Source organism: Centroberyx affinis, unplaced genomic scaffold (genome assembly GCF_046629955.1).
Source record: "Centroberyx affinis isolate AG114_WGS23_722 - 3 ecotype Tasmania unplaced genomic scaffold, CSIRO-AGI_Caff_v1 ptg000369l_1, whole genome shotgun sequence".
In the NCBI taxonomy this organism is placed as follows: Eukaryota; Metazoa; Chordata; class Actinopteri; order Beryciformes; family Berycidae; genus Centroberyx; species Centroberyx affinis.
This window is the reverse complement of record NW_027279040.1, coordinates 688,942-716,883: the sequence shown is the minus strand read 5'-3', so window position 1 is coordinate 716,883 and position 27,942 is coordinate 688,942. Positions and strand designations below refer to the sequence as shown.

General features: G+C 43.0%; 1 protein-coding gene across 1 annotated transcript in view; it reads left to right on the top strand.

The window, feature by feature from the left end:
- sbf2 (SET binding factor 2) overlaps positions 1–22,955 on the top strand; it is a 109,511-nt gene extending 86,556 nt beyond the window's left edge. The window contains 22 exon segments of the mRNA XM_071515768.1: positions 141–336; positions 563–690; positions 1,808–1,983; positions 2,237–2,370; positions 2,516–2,717; positions 3,227–3,423; positions 5,395–5,535; positions 8,067–8,090; positions 8,093–8,149; positions 9,544–9,618; positions 10,877–11,055; positions 13,382–13,558; positions 14,063–14,164; positions 15,711–15,896; positions 16,994–17,120; positions 17,986–18,113; positions 18,897–19,121; positions 19,229–19,336; positions 19,967–20,157; positions 21,257–21,344; positions 21,431–21,562; positions 21,981–22,955. Of these exon segments, the coding sequence (XP_071371869.1) occupies positions 141–336; positions 563–690; positions 1,808–1,983; positions 2,237–2,370; positions 2,516–2,717; positions 3,227–3,423; positions 5,395–5,535; positions 8,067–8,090; positions 8,093–8,149; positions 9,544–9,618; positions 10,877–11,055; positions 13,382–13,558; positions 14,063–14,164; positions 15,711–15,896; positions 16,994–17,120; positions 17,986–18,113; positions 18,897–19,121; positions 19,229–19,336; positions 19,967–20,157; positions 21,257–21,344; positions 21,431–21,562; positions 21,981–22,079 (3,072 nt within the window). The 3' untranslated portion in view covers positions 22,080–22,955.
- Positions 22,956–27,942: the final 4,987 nt, after the last annotated feature.

The following is a 27,942-nucleotide window of genomic DNA, read 5'->3' as shown; positions in this document are numbered from 1 at the left end:
GTGGGGTTTTTGCTGGGCTCCCTCATTTTTCACTACCTCACTGGCCAGTGACAACAAATGTAAGCCCAGATGTGTTCTTAGCTATGGATGTGTGTAGGATGTCTTGTTAACGTGCGCCCCCCTCCCTCTCCCCCCCTCAGCCTAAGATTCTGCGTCCCGCGCTGCTTCCGGGGGAGGAGTTTGTGTCGGAGGGGTTGCGGGTGGTCCTGGACCCCGACGGCAGGGAGGAGGCCACCGGGGGCCTGTTGGGGGGCCCGCACATCCTGCCAGCAGAGGGAGCCCTCTTCCTCACCACCTACCGCATCATCTTCAAAGGAACCCCTCATGATCCACTGGGTAATTCCTATCCCACAGCAATATTTAATTAAGGAAGCAAGATTCTCTCCAAATGCCGTTTCATTGTGACTTTAAAAGCATAGAACCTACACTGGTAAACCTTCATCATTGTTATGATCTCCTCATACCATTGCAGATATTATCAGCAGGTGGTTCAATGTGTGAGATGCTGTAGCAAACCTTACCAGTAGGCTAAGACTGGTCTTTGCTCCTCTGTGTGTCCCAGTGGGGGAGCAGGCGGTGATCAGGGCGTTCCCAGTGTCCACTCTGACCAAGGAGAAGAAGATCAGCATCCAGAACCAGCTGCAGCAGCACTTGCAGGAAGGCCTGCAGCTCCGCTCTGCATCCTTCCAGGTAAACAGTGCAGCACAGTGCGCTCTCATGTTCATCCATTATAGTCACCAGAGATGTTGAGCAGGGCGGTGAAGATGTAAAGCAGTGTATTTTAGTGAATTTGACTGATATTTCAGATGATGGGTGAGGTTTTGGAGGGGGAAAAAAAGTAGAGGAGTTGGAACTTTAAATTTAGTGATGATGATAATGATGACATCAGTCCCAGTATTTTTTCATCTATTCTGTTTCCCAGATGCTAAGTTAGATCAATTTTTAATATGTTGATTTAAGGCTTGTCCTTACGTACTCCGGACCAAAGTGCCAGGCCTGCCAGAGAATAAAAAGACTCCCTAAACTAATGTATAAGTCGTGACAGTTAAAGATATATGTGTGCTGGACTCCAGCCAACATGCAGTGTGATACATCTTTTGGAAGCGATGCTAGTCTTGTGTTATCTTTATTTGAGTTTGATTCCTAGAGTAAAAAGAGCAAAGGAATTTTCAGCCAAGCATGTGTTTTTAGTCTTTCACAATTCATATAGTGCTGTAAAAAATTTTATGGCTCATTCCAATCTTTTTAGTAACAGGGACGATGAAAGTGGCCATGTTCTCGGGGTGTAGGTCACTTGGCCTGGCGGCGTTTGCATGTGTGTGTGTACATCAGTTTTGTTTTGATGCGTCCCCACACTCACTGGAATGTGTGTGTGTGGGTGTGTGTTCTGGAAACTGTGTCTGGGCTGCATTACTAGTCCTACGTTAAAGTTGCGGGGTATCCACAGCAGAGAAGGACGGTCAAAGAGTTTCTCACGTGGGCTCTAGTGGAGCTTTGGGGGGTGAGATGGAGAATGCAGTGGAGTTCAGATCGTCAGGAAGTGAAAGAGTCCCACCCAGTCGACTCAGGTTGAGAAGCTGAGCTGTGAGAAACGTGCAGTTGTTGACCCATTCTGTACATCCTCTTTCAGTTGCTTAATCCATTACCGTTATTTGGAACGCCCTTCCTGAGATTTACAGAATTAGATTCCGGAATATGATAGTGATGAGCAATAGAAGGGTTTTGCAACAAATCCTATCTAAGTTGTGCCTGAATCGTTGTTGTTGTTGTTGTGTAGAATAAGTGGTTTGACTCATGTCTCTTATAGTTGATAAAGGTGGCTTTCGACGAAGAGGTGAGCTCAGAGATGGTGGAGATCTTCAGGAAGCACCTCCAGAGGATCCGCTACCCACAATCCATCTTCACTACATTTGCGTTTGCCGCAGGACAAACAGCGCCACAGCTTATTGTTCCCAAGCAAAAAGAGAGGAATACTGGCTTCAGGTTTGTGGCACGACTTACAGTGATGGACTGAACAAATTGCCATCACCCTAATGCAGTAACTGTGAAGGATTTTGGTAGACCTCATTGTTTGCTGATTCCCGGTGTAAATGACATTGAAATCTTTCTTATTTCTGTAAAATACATGTCTCAGCAGTTTGTCTCTTCTTTGGAAATGTTGGAAAATCCTCCCATCTGATACAGAAACTCTAGATAATGAATCAAGTTGCTGTCCGCTCTGTACTCCTCCTCACAGGACACTGTCCAAGACTATCGTCAAGGGAGCCAAGAGGGCCGGAAAGATCACCATGGGCCGCAGTGGCCAGACCACACTGAAGAAGAACGAGAGAGGCAGCAGGATGACTTGGCACGAAGATGATGACATTTCAAGTGAGAGCAACAACACATTTACACACCATGGGGCAGATGAGGGAGACAGGGGTTCTTTCAAAGACCCTCATTGTTGTTGATATTGTATATTGTGCGTGCGTGTGTCTATATAATATTCCCTTTTATTTGAACTTATGTGTTCTAGTATCGGACGATGGTGAGCCGCCCCCCAGCAGTACTTTACGAGCATCGGAGAAGTCCACCATGGAGCAGCTGGTGGAGCGGGCCTGTTTCCGTGACTACCAGCGCCTGGGCCTGGGCACCATCACTGCCAGCTCATCCCGCTCCAAGACAGGCGAGCAGTTCAGAATCACAGCCGTCAACAGACTCTACTCCCTCTGTCGCAGGTATCGCCTCACACGCTCACTCATGGATAGGTGCTGCTACCGCTACAACACGGCTCAACCTGCCTCAAGAAACATTAGTCCAGAAACATGCTGATCATGCTGATCTCAACACAGTTGTGCCGGGCATATTAATTTACAGCATCTGTAGCCCTGCCGGAAGCTTTGTAAGCCGAAATATCTCAAAAGGCCAGTGGGGAGTTCCCCTTTACCTGGCTGGTAGATGTTTGACTAGACCCAGATTCAAATCCAGTCTGTTATAATAAAACAACCACACACACACACACACACACACACAGTCATAATCCCACTCATGTCTTAAAAGCGTTGTAAGTCAGTAAGAGAAACCATCTATGTAGCATCATCTCTGTTTCTTGCTATAAGTCTATTAACAAAAGGAACCAAGTTGCTTTGCAGTGGCTGATTAATTGTAGACCTTTTTTGCCAGGATTTAAGTGTTTGAGATGTGTCTTCTCTCTCTCTCTCTCTCTCTCTCTCTCTCTCTCTCTCAGCTACCCAGGGCTGCTGGTGGTTCCCCAGGCTGTACAGGACAGCAGTCTACACAAGGTGGCCCGCTGCTACCGGCACAACCGCCTGCCTGTGGTGTGCTGGAAACATCCTCGCACCAAAGCCGTGCTGCTCCGCTCCGGAGGCTTCCACGGCAAGAGTGTGGTGGGGCTGTTCAAGTCGCAGAACCCCTCCTCAACAGGTAAAACACACACCAGACTGGAGTTGTAGCTATGCTACACTAGTAGCCCCGAGAGGAAATTTGTCTTGGGCACAGTGCTACAGTCCGTTACTTCACATAGAACATCACAAAATCATCACAAAACATGAGAAGCATTTGACACAATGCTAGACAGTTGCTTCACATAAAAACATCTTAAAGACATAAAAAAGACATTTGACTATACTTTTGACATTGACAACATGACGGCTTAAAAAGAAACTGTAGGAATTAAAGTGCAAAAGTGCTAAAGTGCTTGTGTATTTATTGCACATTGCTCTTTTGTCCTAAGATTAAGCATTAGAATTCAGCAGCTTGATGGAGGCTGGAACAAACGATAGCTTCAAGCAGTTTGATTTGCACTTTGGCACACGGAGTCTTCTTCCTGATGGCAGAGGTTCGTATTCAGAGAAGAGGGGATGTTGAGAGTCCGCAATGATATTTGTTGCTTGTTTCATGACTGCCTGCTTGTACAGGCTCTGTATGGGCTCATATTCTTTCCTCCCTATTACCTTCAAAGCCGTTTTGTGCATGCTGGCAAGCCTGCTTTTCAGTTGCACTGTTAGGTTGCCATGCTGTAATTCCATATCTAATGATGCTCTCTGGGGTTGCCCGGGAGAACATCAGCATGATCTGGCTGCTCACTCCATACAGCCTCAATCGCCTTTGAAAGTATAGCCTCTGCTGCTGTCTACTGCACAGGTTATCAATGTGTATTTTCCAGCAAAGAAGGTTGTCTATGTGGACACCTAAGTATTTATACGAGGACACCTGAATGATTATCTGGTTTTTGATGACCACTGGCTCATGGTCAGTCACTTGCCTCGGGTCAAAGACCATCTCCTGTCTTTGGCCCATCTTAATGGACTGAGTCAAAGAATCACAGTTTATTTTAAGTTAGCTAACTGGCAAACCTGAATGGCAAAGAAGAAACTTTGGCCAAAATATAAATGGCAATGGATTTTGTTTTTCATTCATTCAGGACTATGGCATTCATGATCTTGGAAGGTCAGCAGGCTAGTTAACTAGTTTAACTAGATAGCTATAGGCTCATATGGCTAGTTTGAATTTGGAAGGTTACCTAGCTAACCTAAATAACTTAGTATGGGTAGATTGCTTTTTTCCCAGTTAGTAGCAAGAGCTCTGGGCTTCATAATATTAGCTCCTCCCCTCTTATCCTTTGCCATTTTTACTGGGCTTCAGTCTAACATTAATTTTACATTATTTCTGAAATGTTCGTAACTAAGGCCCATTACATAGTCTACGCAAGCAACGCAGGCAGCAACACAAAGACCCAAGCAAAGGGGATGTCTCGCCTTTCTGCATAGTAAAATGTGTCCAAATTTTTGTACAACGCAACGCTATTTCATATTGCAATTTCATATTGCAATTTCATATCGCAATTTCAGGCTCAGTCAGAAAAGACACTGGCTGAACTGGTGCGGGCATACAGGCATATTTATGACACCTCATCACCCGTGCAGTCCAAGAAAATAATATTCTCGACCTGTTTCAAAGCTGCATGTACCATGTTCTTTGGTTTTTTCTTTTGTCAGGGATGGAGCGTGTATAAAAGTGCATAGCATGCGCAGTAGTAATTTTTAAACACCCACCCAGACTAGTGGCTTTGCTCCCTCTTGTGGATAAACGGGGTATTACCTCAGACAGGGATCTAGGAAGTCGCTGTGTGTACTATGTAAGCAGACAGCTTGCATAGGCGACTTGCATTAGCGTTCCTTGCATAGAGTATTTAACAGGCCTAAAATTCCAATCTGCGTAGACACACATCATCAACACACACCAAGGAACATACATAAGCACACCCAACAAAAGAAACCTGTTGATATTTTGCCTGCAAAGCACTGGACTTGTAGTCTGTAATCTAAATACATCTTACAATGGTGGTTGTTATTGAATGTTAGTGTAATGTGAGTGTTGTCTTCTGCCCTTCAGCCCCTGCTTCTTCTTCAGAGTCATCCAGTAGTCTAGAACAAGAGAAGTACCTGCAGGCCATCCTGGACTCCATCCCCATCTACTTCAAAATGAATGGCAACAGCACCCTGTCCAACCGCTCCCTCATAGGCCTCTCACCAGGTACACTCCAACACGGATAATAATATTGCTATTGGTCTCTCAGATGCTCTATTGCTTTTTCCCATGAGGCAAGAACCTCAAGGACCTTTTTGTTCGTTCTGATATACCACTTACTGCACCATGCTTTGTCAAAGCAAATTGCCCTAGTTCTTCTCTCTGCTACTTGTGGCTAGAGTGTTTCAATCTGCCTCAGGGATTATTTGGATACTATTTAGATGAGAGGCAGGTTACATAAATTTAAACTGAAAATCTGCCCAAAAACAGAATTTATGTGTTATATTGTGAGTGTTGATGGCTTAGATTTCTGTGAATGAAGTTAGAAACAAGAGACTCTAGCCTGTGATGTCATTATTCAACACTCTCTGGAGCTTGTCCATAACATAAGGAATAGGAGACGGACTTTGCGGGAACTGCAGTGTTATGGAAAAAAAAGCTTGTTTCAGTGGAAAAGCTCAAAAAACATTGTGTGAGTCCAGAGTCTCAGCCTCTCAGTCTTTGGAGTTGTTGTGGCTCTCCAGAGAGTCTCTTGATGATATCATAGGTTTGATTCTCAGTTCTTGGTTAAAGCTGTAGGAGATAATTGTTTTTCTCATCACAAATGTTGATTGAAGTGTTCAAAACAATATAAATATGTAAACCGTCTTTCAGGTTGAATGTCCTGCTGTTGACCCTGGGGCCAGATTAACAAAAATGCTCTTAAGTGCTTTAGATCTTACCTAAGTTATCTAAGAAACACATTGTGTAAGTAAGAAGGCTCTTAAGTGCAATTCCCCAAATATTTTCTTAAGATCTCATCTTTACAAACTTCTCTTGGGTTCTTACTTAAAGTCTTCTCAGATAGCGCCTACCTAGCAACTGCAATGTAAGCAAGCACAAACGGGCCGGAAATATACTGTATTAGCTGCAACCTGTAGTACTTCCCTCTAGAAATCAATTTATAAAAAATTATTTAGGGCTGCTATATTTGTGGTTTATTTACATAAGTAACTTAAAGTATAGGAAACGGCTCAGATATTTGTTAATGCCTTTTGGCTGAAGGCCTATTAATGTAACTGCTTCTTTTCATGAGACATGAGACACAAAAAAAAATAGTATGCTAAGCTCAAAATGTAAGATACAGTAAGTAAAACTATACTTTGAAAGACCTATTTAATCATCTAAAATGTATTTAAGACCAGTGGAAGGTTATGTTCAGAACTTTGCTTTCAGGAATCCCATGTATTATTATTATTATATTATTTTATACGTTTTTTTTTTGTAGGATCAAAAATACAAAGAAATTTAAGAAAATACTCAAGAACTATTTTGATGAATATTAACTTTTTTAAGACTAAAGAAGAAAAATGATAATAAAATCCTAATAAGGTTTTGTGAGTCCGGCACCTGGTCTTCTCAGTAGGTTATGACCGAAAGCTATTTTTGTGATGGTTCACCTCCTGTAGGGGCTTTACAGTTGTTTGTTCATTTTGGGTCATCACTGGTTTGACACCTGTCAGAAACCTTGATGAAGACAGGGTAAGCTGTCTGAAATATAACTTTTTTATTTTATCTCTATACAAAAACACTTGGTTTGTTTGCAAGGGATTTTGATTAGGAGGATGTCTAGAATGCATTTCTTCTGATAAAGAAGAAAACTGCAGACTCTTGCACTTTCAAAATTATTTTTGTTTTGTTTTGCTCTGCTTTGCTCTGCCATCTGGCAATCATTTTTCTTTTCCTTTTGTGTTTGCCCTGGTCAGTGGTTATTTTTCAGCTACTTATCTTGTGAGTCTTCCTCTGCTGTGTGTGTGTGTGTGTGTGTTTGTGTGTGTGTGTGTGTGTGTGTGTGTGTGTGTGTGTGTGTGTGTGTGTGTGTGTGTGTGTGTGTGTGTGACTGTATGTGTGACTGTGTGAGAAATATCTGTTATTTGGTTGTGTTGGGAAGGAAATGCTGTACAATATAGGGTTATGTAAGAGGAACAGGACAACCTGGGGTCACTTCCAAATCCATCCATCTCTTCAAACTTCACCTCATTCTGCCAGTATACTGTTGTTATATTATACTGTATTAACGCTGTGACCAGGATGCTAACATACACACACACACACACACACACACACACACACACACACAAACACACACTCAGACAAGTGCATTATCAGCATTTCTGTTCCCCATTTAACTATCATATGCCTTTCCAGTTCCTGTGGGAACTGTGTTAAAAGCCCTCCAAATCATCATTAATGCCATCGATCTCAGCTCTTTAAGTAGCTCTAATACTGTAAGGATCAGATGAAGGGCTTCTGAATGGGGAAATGGGATTCACTTAATTTCCATAGTGTCAGACTGAGCCAAAAGCCTTAATTGAACATTGCAATCAATGTTGCTCCTGCTTGTAGATGTGCAACATTTTCCACTTCCGCTTTGTTTCTGATTCTTTCTTGAGGCTGAACCATCTTCCTGAATCTGTCTCCCAGGTTGATTCATGTTATTCCCACAATAGAGGAATAATGCCCTGTATATTGTGTGTGTGTGTGTGTGTTGTCTTCAGGCAGTGAAAGGAGGACATCTAGGATACAAAGATGGCTCCTGTCCATTTAGACATCCCGTTCTCAAACAGCTTTACTAGAGGTGGTGAGTGTTGACTTCTATTTCCTTCTGAACACACACATCTCCCCCTCCTGCCCATTGACCCGCCAAACACTGGAATAGTAATGTGGGAGAGGAATCGTGCTCTGAGGCTACAGTTAGACTTTCAGTGCAACTGTTATTATCCAGTCACACCTGGAACAAGTCACAAAAATTGGATTTTGTTCACATTGCTATCGGATCTTCATAAACAGTTACTGTGATTGGAATCCTGTGTAATGTGGACAAAATCCAGCCACACTGCACATACAAGAAATGTAAAGAGATGAAGTGTAAGAGTGAGAAAAATCAGTGCAGACACAGATTAAAATAAATACATTCACAGGGGAAGAGACATTTTCAGACATTTTCTCATAGAATAAGATATATTTAATCAGATCAAAAATCATGTCAAGGGTAATCGTAGCCTTAGTGCCCAGGGTGAATGAAGCAGGTTGTTATATGAAGAATTTGTTTACACTTACTTTGAGGTTTGTTTTTATGCGCTTCTTATGGTAGTAGACATGAGTGTGAAGCATAGGGATTTTGATTTGTTTTGCAAGTAACATCTCTTGACAAATTCATTGTCTTTATCAGTCTTTTTTTTTATTGTGACCTTAACTGACCCTGGCAAAACCACAGGATCCAAATGTAATCTCACAGATCAATAATTGTAACCTGATACACCATCATGACTGGAATGTGAACTTTGGATCATAAAAGGGAGTGTGTGCATCAGTACTAACTGTCATGACATGTCAGAGTGTTTTGTCTTGGTCAAAGAAATATGGTGTTGCTGCAAACACCGAGTGCTAGTCACTGTGTTAGATGAAGGTCAGGAGTGAAATCTCTTGTGAAACGGACTCAGCATTTTTTTTTTAGTTCTCACACAAAAGGATGACACATGGTTTCAGATTGCTTGAAACATGAGGGTTTCACTCATTTTTAGCCACACAATTGCAACACAGCCAAGCAACATTTTAATCATAATTACGGGATCCGGAGTGCAACATTGTTACAGAATGTCATCATGTCATCATTCTTTTCCTTCCAGAAACCAGGGATCTTACTTTTTCTTTGTACCATCAGTCATAATCATGGGGAATCATACTCATGCATGCTATGACAGTCACTCACTCGATCTTCTCAAATAGAAAAGTTAACATCTTTCATTCTGTCACTTTTGGAGGAGGGGAGAGGAGCTCAGTCTTTTGCCCCATATTTGTAACTCTCCAACTTGACCATACATGACTGTGTTTCTGTGGTCTTAAATGGTTGGGTGTGTATTAGTTTGTGATGCCCATCTTGATGTTGATATGATATTTTTTTATTTTTTTTATGCCCCTCTCCTCCCCCACCCCCATCTCCTACCCCTCCCTCCTGTACACAACACCTCCCAGTGCTTGGGTACAAGGATAAACTATTCACTCACTCAAACCAAAAACCTGCCAGTAAGGGGAGAATCCAGAATCAAGGTATAGTGAAACTGTCTCTTTCAGATATTTCCCCCTACCAGTCTCCCTTTAACTCTCTTTTTTAATACATCTTCCTCATCATTTTTCCTTCCTCTAACCAACGCAGGTAGTCTCTAACCAAGACATGCACTAACACCGCATTGCAGACCCACATCCTTACAAAGACCTTGCTAATCATGCTCAGCTAATCATGACTGACTTTGTGGGTGCCCTTCTGGGAGCTGTGGTTTTTTCCCAAACCAAAGTGGCTGCTCTAATGTGGCCATCTCCATTGTTAATGTGTTGGCTCAGCGGGGCTAATTATGGTCAGTGAGCCGGCCGGGGAGGGAAGGAAGCTGTTTGTCATGTCAGCCCCAGGCATGAATCACGCAAAATGAGGCCCCACTGGCCACGGCCTGCAGTATAAAGAGATCTTGGGTAATCCGTATATGTGCCTCAAAGGGATTAGGATTCGATTAATATCAGTAAAAGTCACGGAAACGTTCAGATTGTGTGAGATGTTTTTTGATTGGTTGAATTTATTGGTGGAAAAGGTCATGTCTGTTTATCTATGGCATATGAGGTCTAAACTGCAGTCATATTCACCCCATCATCAGGTGTAGGCTTCACGTGTAAACAACAACCCATCTTATTGATAACATCTGGGGAAAGTGTTACAAGCAGCTTGTGAAACCAAACACCAATTCCAATCTCAGTGCGAACACTCCAGTTACGACTCTCAAGGATTATTTCAGGTTTTTAGGATGTCTATCATATTTTATTTTTTTTTTTTTTATTTAGTGCGAGTCTGTGCAGGTAATCCTAAAGGCAGCCCATCGCTGCTTTGGTTACAGAAGCTGACATTAGCAAATTGCCAGCGATGCAAGTGCAACTCGAAGGGGCTGAAAACGATTACTGTGAAAAACCATGTCCTTCCTGACAGTGAATCAGGCTGTTGGGAAGGTGTTGCACGCTGGGTTTCAGAGAAATGGTTCTAGCCTTGTTGACTTGCTAAAAAATTCAAACAACTTCTGCTTCTAATATCTCAACACCCACAACACTGAGGCAAGTGCTTTTTTTGGTGGACTGAAATAATTAAGGTGTTTACATAATCCCTGTTTGTACTGCTGTGCATGTAAATAGTCAGCATGTCATGTGTTATTCATCATTCAGTCTTAGTTTGTTTGACATCAAGTGTACATCGATATATCCTGTATGGCTTTCTAACAGGCCGGCTCCTGCTTGTGTGTGACTTGTGTTTGTCTCTATGTGGTTGCAGGCATGTGGGCCAGCCTGCGCTCCAGCAGCAGACTCAGCCAGCACCCGTCGACAGCGGACGTGGGCGCCAGGCTAGCAGGGAAGGATCTGGCGCCCCCTGCAGGCAGCAACAGTCTGCAGGCGCAGCTCCTCAAGCAGCAAGCTGCCCTCTACATCTTCGGAGAGAAGTCCCATCTACGGGTGAGAAAGAGAGGAAAGCGGCAATTTGGCGGCTATGAGGACTCTGTATTATTAATAATTATAGTTCATCTATATTTAAACAACAAGTGTACATTTTTATGTACAGCAAAAGATTGGTAAGTGGACCTTGCTTACAAGGTGTAAAGCATGCGTAACATTCATGTAAGTTAAGAAAGTAAATGGTACATCTAAAAATTGAATACAAGGTGCAGCCAAAAACAAGGGACTTTAACTCTTTAACTCTTCTTCTATTCTTCTTCTGAAGAATAGTTGAACTTTTTTTTTTAGAATACAGCCAGACTAAAGGAAAGACAAAAAAAGAAAACACAAAGAAGAGTAGAATCAGGTCATCTCAGTCAGTATTGCTTAATCAAGTAGACGGCAAATTCTGAACCGATAAAAGACATTTAATTTCTCCCACTCATAATTCTGATTCATGCGCACACTTCCATATCTGATAATAATAGATTTGAGCTGTTTTCAGGAGCTCCACTCACTACTGTGTTTCAATTCATTGTCATCTCTAAAAGAGCATACAAATAAAGGAGTGAAGGGGTATACAGTAACTCATAATGTAATAATCGCACATAAGCTAAATATAAAAATACAAGTTGTTACAGGTTATCTTGTCATCCACAGCCACATCAGAAGCCTTCGCTTTTTGGCTAAAGTCCACATTTAAGTTTTCTTATCATGGCTGTCTCTTACTCTCTCAGCGATCATCTAACAGGGTTCCTACGGGTGCTGGAAATCCTTGAAAACACTTGAATTTTAATGTGGTGTTTTCAAGGTTTGAAAAGTGCTTGGATTTTGAATAAAGTGCTTGAAACTGCTTGAAATTGTAACGTTAATTGCATTACTTTCATAATAAATCGCTATCTGACTGAATAGTTAAATTTTTAGATAAAGAAATAAAATAAGTCGGAGAGAGAGAGCCTAATTGCTTTTGCCTTTCACACAAAATGAGGACGACTCTGCTCAAGCCTCGCTTGCCACTCTGCGCATCAGTCTTTTTTGATGTGTGCCCTCTGATGGGACAGTGAGTGGGAGGCTAACAGACGACATGCTGAGAGGTTGCCGTTTCAATGAGCGTTGGCTTGAAAACGAAAAATACAAATGATAGTCCTGTCATCATCTCTTACTAGTCTACTACAATCCAATACAACTGTTCTGCCAAAAAGTTTACTTATATGATGCCTATAATGTTCAGTTTTTTTGACACTGTCATAGAGGTGTTAATTCAATTATATGTTTAGCATTGAGCAGGGATGCAAACTAGTGACCTTTAGGTGACAGTCGCCTTTTTGATCCCAAAATCGGGCACTTAAGGTGAATGATTTCTGAGTAGTTTTGTGTCTGCCCTGGTATCTGTCACCTTTTTCACTCTCCATGAGTTTGCATCCCTGATTGAGGTCATAGTTAGTGGTGGTGTTGTACTCCATAATGCTCCATATTATCTTTCAGTAGACCCTCCTGCCTCCTAAATGCCCACTTCTTTTTAAATCCCTCTCCCCTCGTTCGTAATGCAGCTCCAGCCCAACCTGTGATCACCCCAATCATCATATTAGCACTTATTTTATTTCATGAGACGTATTTTCACCAACTGATTGGTCAGGGGAGTAGCAATTATTGCTACTCCCCTGGCTCTCGCATTAAATTTTGAGGTAAGTATTATACTTGTTAAGAAAAACATCCTGTTTAATTCCACTAATACTATCTCTGGTATTAATGGTCGCTACATAATCGTTACTGCATTGCTGTCACGAAACATAATTTTGGTTGTTTATAGCACAATAACATCTGATTTAATGTGATAGTGTGAAGTGAAATAATAATTTTGAGTATATACATGTATATAAATATGTAATTTACCACAGCTGTAAGGTGCTCTATCCTGAAGGGAAAGCTCTCTTGCAGAATAACAATTCTCCCACAAGTGTTCACTGCCATGGTCATCTCTGTTACCAAATCTCAACTAATTAATTGTACACTTATGAAAGATTCTAGATGAGCTTCAGAGATCATTCAGAGGTCATTTTCCACCACACGACCAAAAAAATATATGCTGAACTTTCTTGTGAAGGAACAATGTCACCCCCCCCCCCCCCTAAAACTCTTGTAAAATGTATAGCAAGGTGTGTTGAAGCTGTAATTTGTAATTTGTCTGCAATTGAAGAATGAAGGACCTCTATAGTAGCCCACTCACCTGCACATCAAATATACAGCTTTGGGACAAAAACATGAAGAGAATGCATTATTCATAGTTTTATTTAATATGTCAGTTTTCTATTGCTCCACTGACAATTCTCTCTCTTTTGACTTGAAGGGCTTGAAGGTGGACTCTTCTCTGAACTGTGAACTGGTGCCTGTGGACTTTGCAGACACCCGGCAGGTGAAAGCTGCTTTTAAAAAGCTGCTGAGGGCCTGTGCTCCCAGTGCCACCTCCTCAGACACTGAGGACTCCTTCCTCAAGGCCTTGGAGGACTCTGAATGGATCCTGCAGGTGAGACACACACACACATACACACACACACACAGCCAAAACAATTCTTGCACTGCTGTGGTGTCACCGCAGCAACACAACAGCCCACAGAGCCGGCGTGTGAGAGCTGTGTGAGAACGACCTGGCAGTTCGCTCTTGCTGCTCATCCTCTGTGTGACTTTCACATCATGGTAAATCCACTCTGAAGCTTTTTCCCAAGGGAAATGGATATATACACAAAGATTGGAGAGCAGTGGAGCTCTTATCAAGCTAGTTATCTTACTGACCCCCTGCTGCCTCTGTCCTTACATTTACCATGTCGTAGACTGTAGAACAATATTATCTGTGGGAAACCCTGCTTAGGCACCAAGTTGTACTCAGTCAGCACACTGGAGTAATTTACCGGTAGACCAAAAATGGTAATGAATGCACAAAATGGATTAATTGTGTGTGTGTGTGTGTGTGTGTGTGTGTGTGTGTGTGTGTGTGTGTGTGTGTGTATTAACATATGTTTATCTCCCACAGCTTCACAAGATCCTGCAGCTGGCACTGATTCTGGTGGAGCTTCTGGACAGTGGCTCATCTGTTCTCCTCAGCCTGGAGGATGGCTGGGACATTACTACACAAGTGAGGAAAACGCACAAATACCTGTGTGAATAAACGCACAGCTAAGACAAGCAGAAGACCTAGGAAGAAGTGACTGAGCACAGTGTAACTAGAGAGAGAGAGAGAGAGGTTTATTATTGGTGCATTGGTGTGTGACTCAGAATCTGCCACACCTACCTTTCCATGTTCTCATTTCTAATGAATTCTCTCTCTTTACCTGATTAGACAAGCTGAATAATTAAATGTTCTTAAGCCTCGAAACGCTATGTCACTGATTTGTGCTGATTTCAATCATGAAAGTGCATGGTTCTGATTTTGAGACATGTAAACAAAAGCCAGTTTTTATCCTCATCACTTGTCCGTATCCATTCACTTTGCAACAGCATCTTGTCACATTTTTGCTTTCTGAGCTCATATTTTCCATACCGACCTGTTAAGTGCACATGTTTGTGTTGCAAGCGTGTGTCCTTCAAATGTGTTTACTAGCTTTGCAAAGCCCTGGGCTGCTGTTTAAAAAGCACAAGCTCTGGATCCCCTATGCCAGGCACGTGTTGGGCCCAGAGCATCTCGCTCCGTAGGCCACCATCCTCAGCACGCCAGCGCCTGATCAGGCCTCCGCAGGCAAATGGGCTCCATATGCTTTGGCTCTCCTGCCCCTGTCCGCGGCCCATAGACACCCAGCAGACAGGATGCAAAACTCTCCTCCGTTCCTTCTCCACCCTTTTCTTTCTGTTTTTCTACTCCTCATCCTCAGTCTAACCCTCTCCCTCTGTTTCTCTCCGCTCTCTTTTCTCATGCCTTGCTTCTCCTCTCTTAAATCCCCTCTTCAGTCCGTTGTAGTCTAGTAGTAATCTGGGGGGCTTAGGCCTGGTCTCGGGCGCAGGGGGCTTTCTCTACCACTCAGGGCTGGATGTTCTAGTAAACCCCCTGGGGAAGCCATGAACTGTTTTTCCCGCTCATTCCACACGCGTCAGGGCTCATTAATTGTGTTGGAGGAGACACGGGCAGGGAGGCAGGCCAAACATATTGCATGTGTAGACAAGTGGTTCTCAACTGGTGTGTTGTGGAGTGAGCTCAAGTGTGGCTGAAGATTTTGCTAAGATGTTATATAAATGCACATTTTGGCATAAGCCGTACGATCAATTTAACATTGTGTGACGAGAGGATTGGGAGTTTTTTCACCATTGTGTTCAGTGTTTGAGGTGATGCAAAGCTAGGTGATACCATCCACTAAAAATACACTGTTTACTGAAGCGTAAGCATGCATGAAACTGTTGGCAGTCTCCTCCTCCTTCAGTGGTAAGGTGATCAAACGGCTTATTTGCCAAAATCTCAGTGTTCCTTTAACCCTATATATTGGAAATAGTGAGTATTATTGTCAGATTCATTCAGTGAAATTGGTATTGGTGCACTTTGGTCAAATCTAAAGAGAGTGTTGATCATCTATTTATTTTCCCATAAAGTCTATAGCTAACAAGGGGGATTCATATCAACTTTGTGCTAACATCACCATCAGAAAATGTATGTATGGATCTTTAACCCACCTCTCGCCTCTTTCCCCCTGCAGGTGGTGTCTTTGGTGCAGCTGCTGAGTGATCCCTTCTACAGGACTTTGGAGGGTTTTCAGGTGCTGCTGGAGAAGGAGTGGCTGTCCTTCGGCCACAAGTTCAGCCAGCGAAGCAACCTGAGTCCCAGCAGCCAGGGCAGCGGCTTCACACCCATCTTCCTGCAGTTCCTGGACTGTGTGCACCAGGTAAGCCTCAACCCACCCCCACCCCCCACCCCCACCCTCCACCCTGTCCGACAGGTACCCCCCTACACTCCAGCATTTCTGCCTCATCTACGCCGCTTCTCCCTCCATTCCCTCCATGCCTTAACGTCATTCATGCCGTCTTCATGAGCTCATCTCATTCCTCCAAAGAGAAGAGTGGAGAAAGGACGGGGGGGTGAGAAATTCAGCTGTCATTATCTTTACATTTGGTTTAGTTTTGCACTTTGCATTCCCCGCATTCAATAAGTAATTTAGACAGTGCGGTGCACCAGGGAGTTTGTGCAGGGAGGCTGTTGCCCAGATGGTCCGTGAACCCAGTGATCAGCGCTGGGCTTTCCGTGCTAGCGTGTTTCAGCATCCCTTCACATTTCTATGCGTGTTTAGAGCTACGAGTGGAAAATTGCAGTTTTGGGGATTGAAAGTGTCTCAGAAGGCTTGGGTGTGCTTTAGGATGGGGGGTGGAGATGGAGGGTTGAGAATGGAGCCGATGCAGCTGAAGTCCAGAGCACCGTTTCCGCTCCGAAATGCTAACTTTAGAGAATGTCGTGTTTTTTTGTGTCTCCTGGGGTCGTACAGGCCCACTCCCATACACTTACATCAACACATAGTTTCTGCATTTGTCTTTTGAAACTGTTGGCTTGGCTGCTAAGGCAGCTTGGCAGGGGTCCTAGGTCCTGGAGAGCAATAAATGGGGGTGGGGGGCGAGAGGGGGGATTCGGACAAGCGCTGAAAATAGAAGTGCCTCATCTCCAAAACAGCTGTTGTTTTTGCCAATAGACCCAGGTGGCCTCAAATATTCAGCAGAGCACCGAGGTCTTCTCTCTACTTGGCCACCTCACACCGCTGGATGGGGACAATACTCCCGTTGGCTCTGCCTAGATTGTGTCTGACAGTGATGATGTCACTGACCTTTGCCCCCCCCCCCCCAAGACAGGAGGGGTCCTATGTCTGTTGATAATTGGTCATGTATGCACTGGAGAGATGTGTAGCCAAAACACAAGGACAGGATCCAGTTGTCACAAAGACTGACCCTCTCTCTATCTCTCTGTCTCTCTCTCTCTCTCTCTCTCTCTTTGCAGATTCTGGAGCAGCATCCTCTGGAGTTTGAGTTTAATCAGCATTATGTGAAGTTCCTGGCTTATCATCACATCTCCAACCGCTTCAAGACTTTCTTGTTGGACTCAGACTATGAGCGCTTGGAACATGGTCAGTGTGCTGTGCAATTTAGGCTAGGGGACTAAGAGGGGACATTTAGATGTTATCACATATTATACTGTGTGTATACTCCATTGTGACTGGCTGGAGGATGTCTGTATTTTCATATAACCAGACACATTTAAAACAACTGTTCACCTTTCTAAACTAATGCATTAGCAAGGTTTGAATATTCTGTGCCAACCATTCATTGACATGTGACAACTTTTCTCAATGGGTTTTCAACTTACACTTGTCACGTACACTGTAACCATGAATTGATCCCCTCATTCTCACATCAGTACATGCTTGCAGTTGGCCTGCCAGTAGCAGCATGTCACCACCTTCAAAAAAAGTGAAATTTACAACTGCAGTAGCTAAATCTCTGTATCAAAAAATCCCTAAAACATATTTGGTAGAACAAGATACTGACTGCAAATTAGATATGTGTTCATAGTTTAGGAATGCCCACCACCTAATTGGTTACCCAACTGACAAGTGACGTGCAGTTTCCAAAGCAGCAGAGAGAAAGTTACAACAGTAGTTGGAAAGGAACTAGCTTGTTCAGATGTGGTGAGATGTTGTGAGCTGTTATAAGCTTAAATGTGGTTGCTGTGCCAGTGCAGTGTCAACATCGTTATGGGTGCTGAGTGTATATTGGAACGTGGCTCTGGGATGCCAGAATTGATTATTGAGTCTTCTGGAAACATTATTGGCCTAATGTAACAACACATCTGAGAAGTGCCCACTTGATAACCTCAGTGACAAACCCCACCCAACCCCACCCTTCTCCCATTATCCACACAAACAAAAAGTTTTTGACTTTTTTTGAGTAAACTTGAGCAACTAAGCAGCGTTTCCTCTCACGCTCCCACAGGAACGTTGTTTGAGGACAAGGGAGACAAGCAGGCCCGGAGAGGCATCTGTATCTGGGAGTGCATCAACCGGATGCACAGGAGGAGTCCGATCTTCTTCAACTACCTGTACAACCCCACAGAGAACGAGGTGAGTGTTCTCGTGTGCGTGCCTTTCTTCCATGTGGTGGAATCGATTTGCATTTGACAATCACATCTGATCCATCCAGCTCCCACGTTGAGTAGTGGTGCAAACAAATCAGTCATTTCCTATGGCCTTTCGCCTATTCCCTTGTGCTTTCATACATATTGGATATTGCACAAGTAATATCTTCTGATGACGTTCCAGTGAGCTTTGGGGTTTTGGATGGTTGGTTAAGTAGAAAGAATATCAAAACCAGCAGATCAAGTCTGGTCTCTGGAGTCATTTCTTATCACAATAGTGGTGTTATGGGGTTTTTCTCTTCATAGAGGAATCCCTCTTGTCTCCTTCCAGTTCCCTCACAAAGCAGTGCCCTGTTGCTTATATAAGCCTTCACATGAAGGATGAGCAGGACCGCGATGTATGTGATCTCTCATATTCCCTCTCATATTCCAGGAGTGTGTAAATCAGTCAGGGGAGCAGGAGTAATGGCCTGCATGGTCGTGCATCCCGGCTGTGCTGTGATTAAGTGTTCAGTGAAGTGTTTGGTCCAGTGGGCCACATTCTTTCCCACTGGCTAACAAGATGGAGTCTGCGATATTCAAAGGGCTGATGAATCTCATTGGAAATACATGCAAACTATTATACCACACATTTGGCCACAAGAAATTGCAGACTTGTTTATGTCTGTCAAATTACACAATGTTATATTGTACTTTTTTCCAAGTCGTTTTACATAATGGTCACTCTATGATGACATCTGATTCTGATTTAAATGTTTGTGCCTTGCAGCTGATACTGAAGCCCTCCATCAGCGTCCCAAACCTGACCAAGTGGGACTTCTTCACGGACGAGACACTGTCCACCGGGCCGTGTTACGACTGGAGGATGATGGCTGCGAGGATGGAGAGCGTGGAGGAGGCGGACACCATCTCCACCAGCAAGAGGAGGATCGTGTGGCCCTGCTACAGCAGCGTGAGCCGCGCCCAGCCTGACGCCATCACCAAACTGCTGGCTGTAAGAGTTTGTTACCAAAAGACAGTATCTTGGAGTTTCTTATGTTTTGCTATTATGCAATATCTCACCATTTTCCTTATTATTCGTGGCCGTTGTTGTCGCTCCAGGACATTGAGAAGCTGGAGGGCGAGCTCAGCCAGGCTCCAGAGAAGTGGCAGACCACTCTGGAGAGAGTCCGAGTCAGCATTCAGGAAGACCTCAAGCAGGAAGGAAATGTGAGTGACTCCATAGAATGATAATAATAACGATGACACATTATATTGAATAATACTGCTGGAAATGTGGAATTGTACAAAGTCACACACATTAGTTCTCGTTAGGGATGGGACGATATATAAAAACTCAATATATCACAATACAAAAATGTGACAATACATATTGTGGGGCGGAAAAACGAATTGCGATATTAGCTACATTTTATTCTGCTGTAGTAATCACAAATGAGTCGCCTTGCCCATCACAGTTTAACAACCTCTTCCTCAAAATTATATAATTCGTGTTTTGTAACAACGTTTTAAATTGTTATTTACATTCTAGCACGCCAGTGCCACGGCTAGAATGATTTGACTCTTTTATTTATTCTTTTATTATTTATTATTTTGTGTAGCTTTTATTTATTCCATCGTATCATGGTTATATCAAATCATGAAGCCCATATCGCGTATTGAATCGAATCGTGAGATAAGCATATTGTCCCATCCCTAGCTCTTGTGTATATTATTTGAAAGTGTGTTTTTCAGTGTCTTTTTTACCACTCATAGTTTGATTTACCTTGTGTGTGTGTGTGTGCGTGTGTGTGTGCGTGTGTGTGTGCGTGTGTGTGTGTGTGCGTGTGTGTGTTGCAGCTTCGTAAGCAGTCGGCGTCCCTCTCGGGCCTTATCCCCACGTCCAGCCTGCAGGCCTTCCAGCGGCGCTCCATGCTGCACCTGCCAGACAGCGGGCTGGGGGAGGACCGAAGCCCCACCGCAGCCAATGGGATTAACCGCCGCGCCGCAACCCTCTACAACCAGTTCACCCCCAAGAACGAGGAGAACAGGTGGGCCCCCGAAACCCCTGAACCCCCTGAACAAATCGCTGCCAGGAGGTCGAGATTTGATTCACTCATAACATTTGCCAAGAGCCAGTTCAGTTTTGGGAAATTACACAGCCCAATGGTATGCTGTGTGTCATGTTTGTAAGGATTGTCTGTACTCTGTTAACTTTGGGTGTGGAATCTTACAATTACTGTGAAGCTGAAGCACAGTGTCCCGGCTTTAATGTGAGGATATTTTTATCTGTACTAGATGAACAGTGATAACATCTACATATATTTTGATTTATTTATTTACTTATACATGGTCCCCACCTTTCACAGGCTAAATAATATTTTGACCAAGATTATATCAGATGATTATATTAGATGAAGTGGAAGAACTGATTTTTATGTTATCAGAAATTTATAGCATTCAATGATGAAGTTTGCAAACCATAGTATACACCAATTAATTTCTCTGTATTTTAACATATCCATTTGAGAATTTAGCTGTAGATTACATAATAACACAGCAGCCTCACACCATCAGATTCGTGTCTGTGCTGAAGCTTTTTGGCAGGTGGTTGATGGGTCGAGTAATTTCGAGCAGAATGTGTTCCACAGCTTAGAGAAATAAGTTGAGACATAAGAAGATATATAGTTGCCTCGAAGAAACCCTGGAAAGACAAAATGTAGAATTTGCTGGTCCTTAAGGGTTGCAAATTAATACAACTACTTAATTTAAAATTACCTCCATCTGTCAAAACACTTGTGGCATTTTTTAAATGGGAACAACATGCACAAAGAGTGCTGGAGATCATTAGTTGTTCTTGTGATACAGAAAAACGTGCTGTTCAAGTTCTGTGATGGACTGGCAACCCGTCAAAGGTGTCTTCTTGCCTTCAGCGCAATGCATGCTGGGATAGGCTCTAGCCCCCTGCGACCCTGAATGGGAATAAGCGAGTAGAGAAAATGAATTAATAAATTAATGAATCCGGTTTAAGTTGACTTTACTTGAACACCATTGTCACCGTATTATTTGTAATCCAAAGAGTTGAAAGTACAGAGGCAAAACAACCAAAATGCATCACGGTGTAAATACTCACAGTATGTGGTTTCCCAGGTCTTATGAGGGGATCCTGTATAAGCGTGGAGCGCTGCTGAAAGGCTGGAAACCTCGCTGGTTTGTACTGGACATTACAAAACACCAGGTGAGTCAACCACAGTGCATTCCAGTTGAAATGACAAAATGTTGGTGAAAGTGTCAGGCTGTGCAGTAACGTGTGCGTCTTCTCAGCTGAGGTATTACGACACCGGCGAGGACACGAACTGCAGAGGCCACATCGACCTGGCTGAGGTGGAGTCGGTGATGATAGCCGCTCCCACCATAGGAGCTCCAAAACACATCAGCGAAAAGGCCTTTTTCGATGTGAGTAACTGCATCTGTTACCATCGGGTTTTTTTTGTTTGTTTTCCAAATATGTTTAAAAAAATGTGTTTATGAAAATGACAGCACAAGTTATGCACAATAGCAGATTATAAAGAACAAAAATAAAAAAAGAACCTTTCAGCTATAAAACAAACGTATTATGCAAGAGGCTAGGTTACATAATAATAAAGAGTGACTCAGGAAGAATACACACAAAGATGAAATGGGACTCAAGGCTAGGTAAATCCCCTTGTCAGAGTAGAAGAGACAAATGACCAATGCAAGGAAGGGTTCCCAAATGTAACCTCAGTCAGTGGTGAGAACGGGGAAGTGGTCTGTTGTTTTTTCTTCCCTAGTCAAACCCGTCCTTCAGCTTTTCTAGTCCACATTTGACCATTGTTGACTCATGTCCCTCCAGCTGAAGACCAGCAAGCGAGTCTACAACTTCTGTGCTTCTGACGCGCCCAACGCCCAGCTGTGGATGGACAAGATCCAGAGCTGCATCTCTGATGCATGAGCCGCGACCCTCGAACCCCGAACCCTGAACCCCGAGGTCAGAGCATGGAAACATCAGATCATCGACACTAGAGGTGCTGTCAGGCGGCCGGGAGCAGAGACAGGACTGCTGCTCAGCTCAGCTTTCACATGACGTTAACATGGGGACCACAGTGAACTAAGTGCCTGGTAGTGGAGGATGTATATTGTCCATCCATTCTTTCATCCACCTCTCTGCCTGTTATTCAGCAACTTGTCAGGCTGTCATCATTCTGTCTGTCGGCTTTAGTTGGAGTTGATGGACGTGCCACGTTAGTCTCTGCTGTCAGGGATGAACCCAAGATCGAGGTTATGATAAGCTGAGGTTTGAGGGGATTGCACTACCAAGACAAGGTTATCCTACTTAAGCTGTAAATAGATCAAAGCAATATCACTGGCCATTCAAAACTGTGGGTTCAATTTTAGAATTAAGAAATATAGAAAATAGCCTACAAGAGAATTTATATCAGATATTTTACTATGAGGAAAGGTTATTGCTGCTTAAGGAAAAGTATGAACCGCCAAAAACTCAGAGATTTTAATGCACAACATGACGAGGCAATTTGTTTGCACTTAGCTCTAAAATATGCACTCCTTATCAAATATAGATTTTCTAACAGATGCAGACAGCAAGGCAAAAGGCATTACTTTATAATGTACATATGACGTTTCCTCAAGACAGATTAAATGGTAAGAATTTGCACAGTAAAGTTCAAAAGAGTTACCTGACATTTTTCTATTTAAATAAGTGATGTTTTCTCTATTTTGTTTAAACATTGTGAATGTTTTTTGACTTCTGGATAACATGTTTGTCTCTTGTAATGTAAATTATTTTTTTATTAAAAGTGTAACTCTTTAAGTTTAAGTGTGGTGGCTTAATGTTCTCTGTAAATACTCATGTGACATTTCGTTTTATATATGTACTGAACATATGTATGCTTTTCTAACCTTAATTCTAATGTGACCAACAAGTCGTCTTTTTTAATGTGTTGTTATTTGTGCAAATACCTGAGTAGCCTGTTCCCTGTTTATGATCAACCATTGTCTTGAAAGTGAAATGGAGTGAAGTTGTTTTTCAAATTATCCAAACAGGCTCTGTGTCTTTTAAGGGCTTTTAAAAAAGAAAATGAATTTATCAGTAGGACAGCGTGGTTTGTTTTCTCAAAGATCCTTGTCCCATCTGTTCTCTGTGCATCCTATACAGTTTCATAAAACAACGCAAATTGAACTTATTTCAGAGGCTTTTTTTTTGAAAAAATTACATGTTACTGTATCTTTGAACCATGTTTTGTGGTGACACTAATTTTTTTTGGAAATAAATCAAACGTACTTGAAACTACCCCTGTTCATTTTGTACTTGTTGACCAAGTGAATATCACAGGTTTTTTCTTATTTGTTGCTCTCATAACTAACGTCTACACCAGTGGTTTTCAATCAATCCAGGACCCAGAGCACTACTCATCCCAGGTCTAAATCAGTCTGTATTAGACATCTAGAATTAAAACTTTGGGTCTGGAGGCCCACTGGTCTACACAGCAGTCATTGTGCATAGGCATACTGAATGCAATATCAGTAAATCGCTGTCTGCCTGATAGGAACTTGCATCAAGTTATAAATAAGTGCACCATCTCTATTTGAAACATACCCTTACTAAATGTCACATAATAAAGTTATGGGATGAGAACATGCTTTGGCACCGGCGATCATTACTAGCAGATATCCCAACAACACAGCCTGTATTGTGATGTTTCCTGGGATGGCTCGTTTTTATACAATGGGTCATAGGATACAGGAAGAAAACCCAAGCCATTAGTAAGAGCCACGTTTTCTGGCTTCTTATGAACACCTCGCCTTTATTAAAAGACTTTTCTCTCAATGAAAGGTAAGCAGACACCACTGCAACACTTGGCGTTTGCTCGGAGCCAACTCCAGGCTTGGAGACGATGAGGATGGATTTCTCACTTGCCAACAATGAATAAGGGACTCGGCAAGAAACCCAACACAGGCTCTGTGGCGCCTAGTTGGCGGGACTGAGAGGGACTCCTGCAGTCCTGGGGAGGTTTGTCTCTGATGGGAAGTTGAAGGCCAGAAGTAGACCAAAGATTTTTTGTTTTTTGGGGGGCGGGGGGGGAGTTGACATGTTCCTCAGCACGATCTCCCAGCTGGCCTGTACTGGGAGCAGGTGCAGAGCTGCAGCAGGCCAACATCTGGGCAGACTCTCTGGCAGTCAACTCCATATTTAGCCTCTTCCTTTGGGTACGGGGATTAGGACCCCTGCCCGCGAACAGAGGGATGCAGCAGAAGTTATTTCCGACCGGATTCTTTGGAATGGCACTCATTTCCTCCTGGAGAAGAAGTGGCGGGGTTTATATTTACTCGAAAGTCATTTTTCTACTGTGGATTCCACATAACTGCTCTCCGCTGACTGAATTAGCTATCATATACATGCAAATGAGTTGTATACAGTTTAAGTATAAGGAGCCTTAAGATCCTGAATGTTACAGCTTGGATTACATTGCTACATCTACAAGTGACTTCAGCTCCAAAGGTTGAGACAAATTATCGATGATTGAATCTATTTTCCTTAAGCACAGCAGTGTTTCAAAATACAGTAAATGTGATTTTGTGTGACTAGGCTGAATGTTAAAATCACTCTGTAAATGAAAGATTGCATGTATCTATTGGATTTGGATCTTGTATATGTACAGTCACAGTTGTAGTAAGGAGAACAGTTTGAAATGGAAGTTGATTTTGTCTACAGGCCCAAAAATACTCCTATTCTGCAACAGATGACTCACATAACAGATTTTTATTTTTTTATTGGTATTCCAATTCCTAGTATTCCTGTAGCAGTTCAGTTGCAATGTGGGCGATGCATCATTTCTCATTTCCTGGGTGCATTAGCAATGTGGGTAATGTCAGAGTGACACAGGCATGCAGAGCTCAGTGGCCTGTGGCCCCTCGCTGGGCACCTGCTCCAAAAACCAATACTCCAAACACTGATCTCACTGACTCAACACACACCGGCTCGTTCCACCCCAGAAATTAGGATGAAGTCAGCGCCAGAACATGGGGGTCTAGTTGGGAAATTATCGACTGCATGAGTCAACTGGGCCGCAGATGATCTTATCCGGACACCGCCCGCTCATCCATGAATAGAAGAGCATGATTCCACATTTGATTTATAGCTGTAGGGGACAGTGGTGGAGGTGGTGAGGGGTGTGTGGGTCTGCGAAAGGTTTCAGTATTAGCTTTTTCCTTGGTCCACTTGGTGTATTTTGCCTGTGACGATTCGAGCCCTGATGTTTTTCCATCTCCAGTGTCAGTGACCCACAACCTCTCTCTCCAACTGAGCCCAAGATCCAGTCAGCCATGTGAAATACCAAAGGCTGTGAAGTCACTGTGGGAAGACATCTCACCCAGAAAGCAGGCATCTGCCAGACATTTATCCACTACCAGACCATCCCAAAGAATGTTCCCGTTTCGAATCTATTTACATGAGGATTTTTTTGGACAGGACTCAGATGAATTGGTCACGGGCATTAAGGTCCTTTCGGCCACATGGGGCCAGGGTGAGACAGCGAGAGATATCCTTATTTTTGGAATGCCAAGGCTTGTGCAATTAAGCCACGGAGATAAAACCCTCCCATTCCCCAACAGTGAGTGCTGAGAATAGTCTTTAAGAAAAAGCGCCCACATTTTTCACAGATCCTTGGATATAAATACCTCTTATAGGAGAAATGTGAACAGTAAATCTATTTATTTTACACTAGGTTAAAAATGTAAAACTCTGTTGATACTTTTTTTTTTTAAAGGAGAAAAGCTTTCATGTGTCCAATCCTGCTGCTGGATTCTATCAGTCATCAGCTGTTTGTTTTATTCAATTTTTTGGCTGTTTAGTTTATTTAATAGCAACATAGTAACATATCAGATTCAAACTCCATTGTGTAAGACGAGGTCAAGGGGTACACCACTTGAAAATTTGCCAATCACACAAACAAACAAGTCCATAAAAGGAGCTGCTGTGTGAATTACATTATCTTTTTGGTGGCGAGCTGCATTCCTGGTTAAAGTATTAGCTCAGTGAATTGGCCAGTGTGTCTCTCTGTCTGATGTTATCTGTAGGCCACCTGTATACAGGGATCTGTATGGTGCTGATTGTTAGGTTAGTGTATGAATGCAGCTTCTTATCTCCTGCTCTGACACTCTGAACTTGAGATGAACTGTCTCTTCCCATCCATCTCCGGTCCTTCCTCTTTCCTAATAAGGCAGAAATTAAGGTGGCGTAAGGCTATTTACCCCAGAGAGTCAAGACACGCATTGTACATGCTGGCTGGCAAAGACAAGACAAAGTACCCACAGCTGATAGATTCAGATAGTTATAATATTCTTCTGTTGGTGGTGTTTTGTTTTTTACCCACTAAAACATGAGGGTGGGGAAAGCTGAGGTGTATGTGGGAGAACAGTGGTCCTTTGTTGCACATCCTGATGTGTTTTGACACACAGAGACATGGCAAAACAAAGCCTCCGCTTCTGCATGCCATGAGCACTGCATCAACTGTGCTTCCTTGAAATCATACGCTTTCACTTCATTCAAGATATCCTCGGTTTATAACTGAAGTCATATTTCCCCTCATATCGATGAATCATACAAATAGGCGAGCAGCTGCAGTGCTTTTTAAAGTCTCAATTCATCTATCAACCAACTTAACTAAAGAGTGAAAACTACAACAAGAACCAGGCACACATCTGGACGTGGCTCTCACAAGAACATCTTAGCAGCAGCAGCAGCGGCGGCGGCGCCTGGCCTGCGCTGAGCGTCCCCTCTTAAAGGCTACAGAGAGGACACCCGGGGCCCAGGGACGCCCTAACTAGCTCTCTGCAGCCATGCATTCTTCTCTGCTGGAGTCACCAGCTCGACCCGGTGGCTCCTCACATGGCCGAGACGCACAGAGCCCCAAGACAACTTTAAGGCACACCGAGCAAGCAAGGGGATGTAAAATAAGAGTGGAAATGTTCTCTAACAGATGCAAAACTGCCTTTGCGCTTTAACCAATAAAGACTATTTGTCAGTGTCATGGAGTTTTATGGCTGCAGGCCGCCACATGGGCCTGTAGCACCAGCACAGTGGCTCCCACTCCTGCTGCTGTCAGTTTATTACAGAGCCATGATCCCATATGCCTATGATGACACCTGCTGGTCACTGTTAGTAGGGCTCTTCCTAATGTTTCAGTCTTCAGGAGGGAGATGAGTCATACAAGAATTTATAAAAGGTCCCCCGATCCCACATGAATAAAAGAAAGAAAATGTTCTTGTTTACTGAAGCTTACTGCCATCTTTAGAGACGGATTAGAGGGATGTTATTTGGAGGTTCTACTTTGGTTCTCCTCAAGCTGTCACATTTAGTGATTTCTAAAGTGGAAACTCTTTCATAAAAACTGTTCTCAATTTTGTGTTTCAGTATTATTTATCAGTATTATTCACAGGCTCAATTCAGTCACCTATACCTAACAATTAAGTGCCTCCCATCTGACAAAATAAGAGCTCAAAGTGTAATGCTGCCCTCTCACATGCCTTTCTATCACCACACCTACCTCTTGATAACGCACTGGACCTAATTCTGTTACCTGTACCTTGAATAAACTATGGTGCAGTAGCATAAGGGCTTGCCATACTGTATGATCATATCAACTATGTGTCTGTTTCAACTGTGTGATAAGTCTAATGATGCATTAATGATGTGTAAGTGCCAGAATATGACATATCCAATATACATACACCCGATATAACATACCGGTACACTCACATTGTCACTCTCCACTAATCATTAAGCAATGGATTAATGT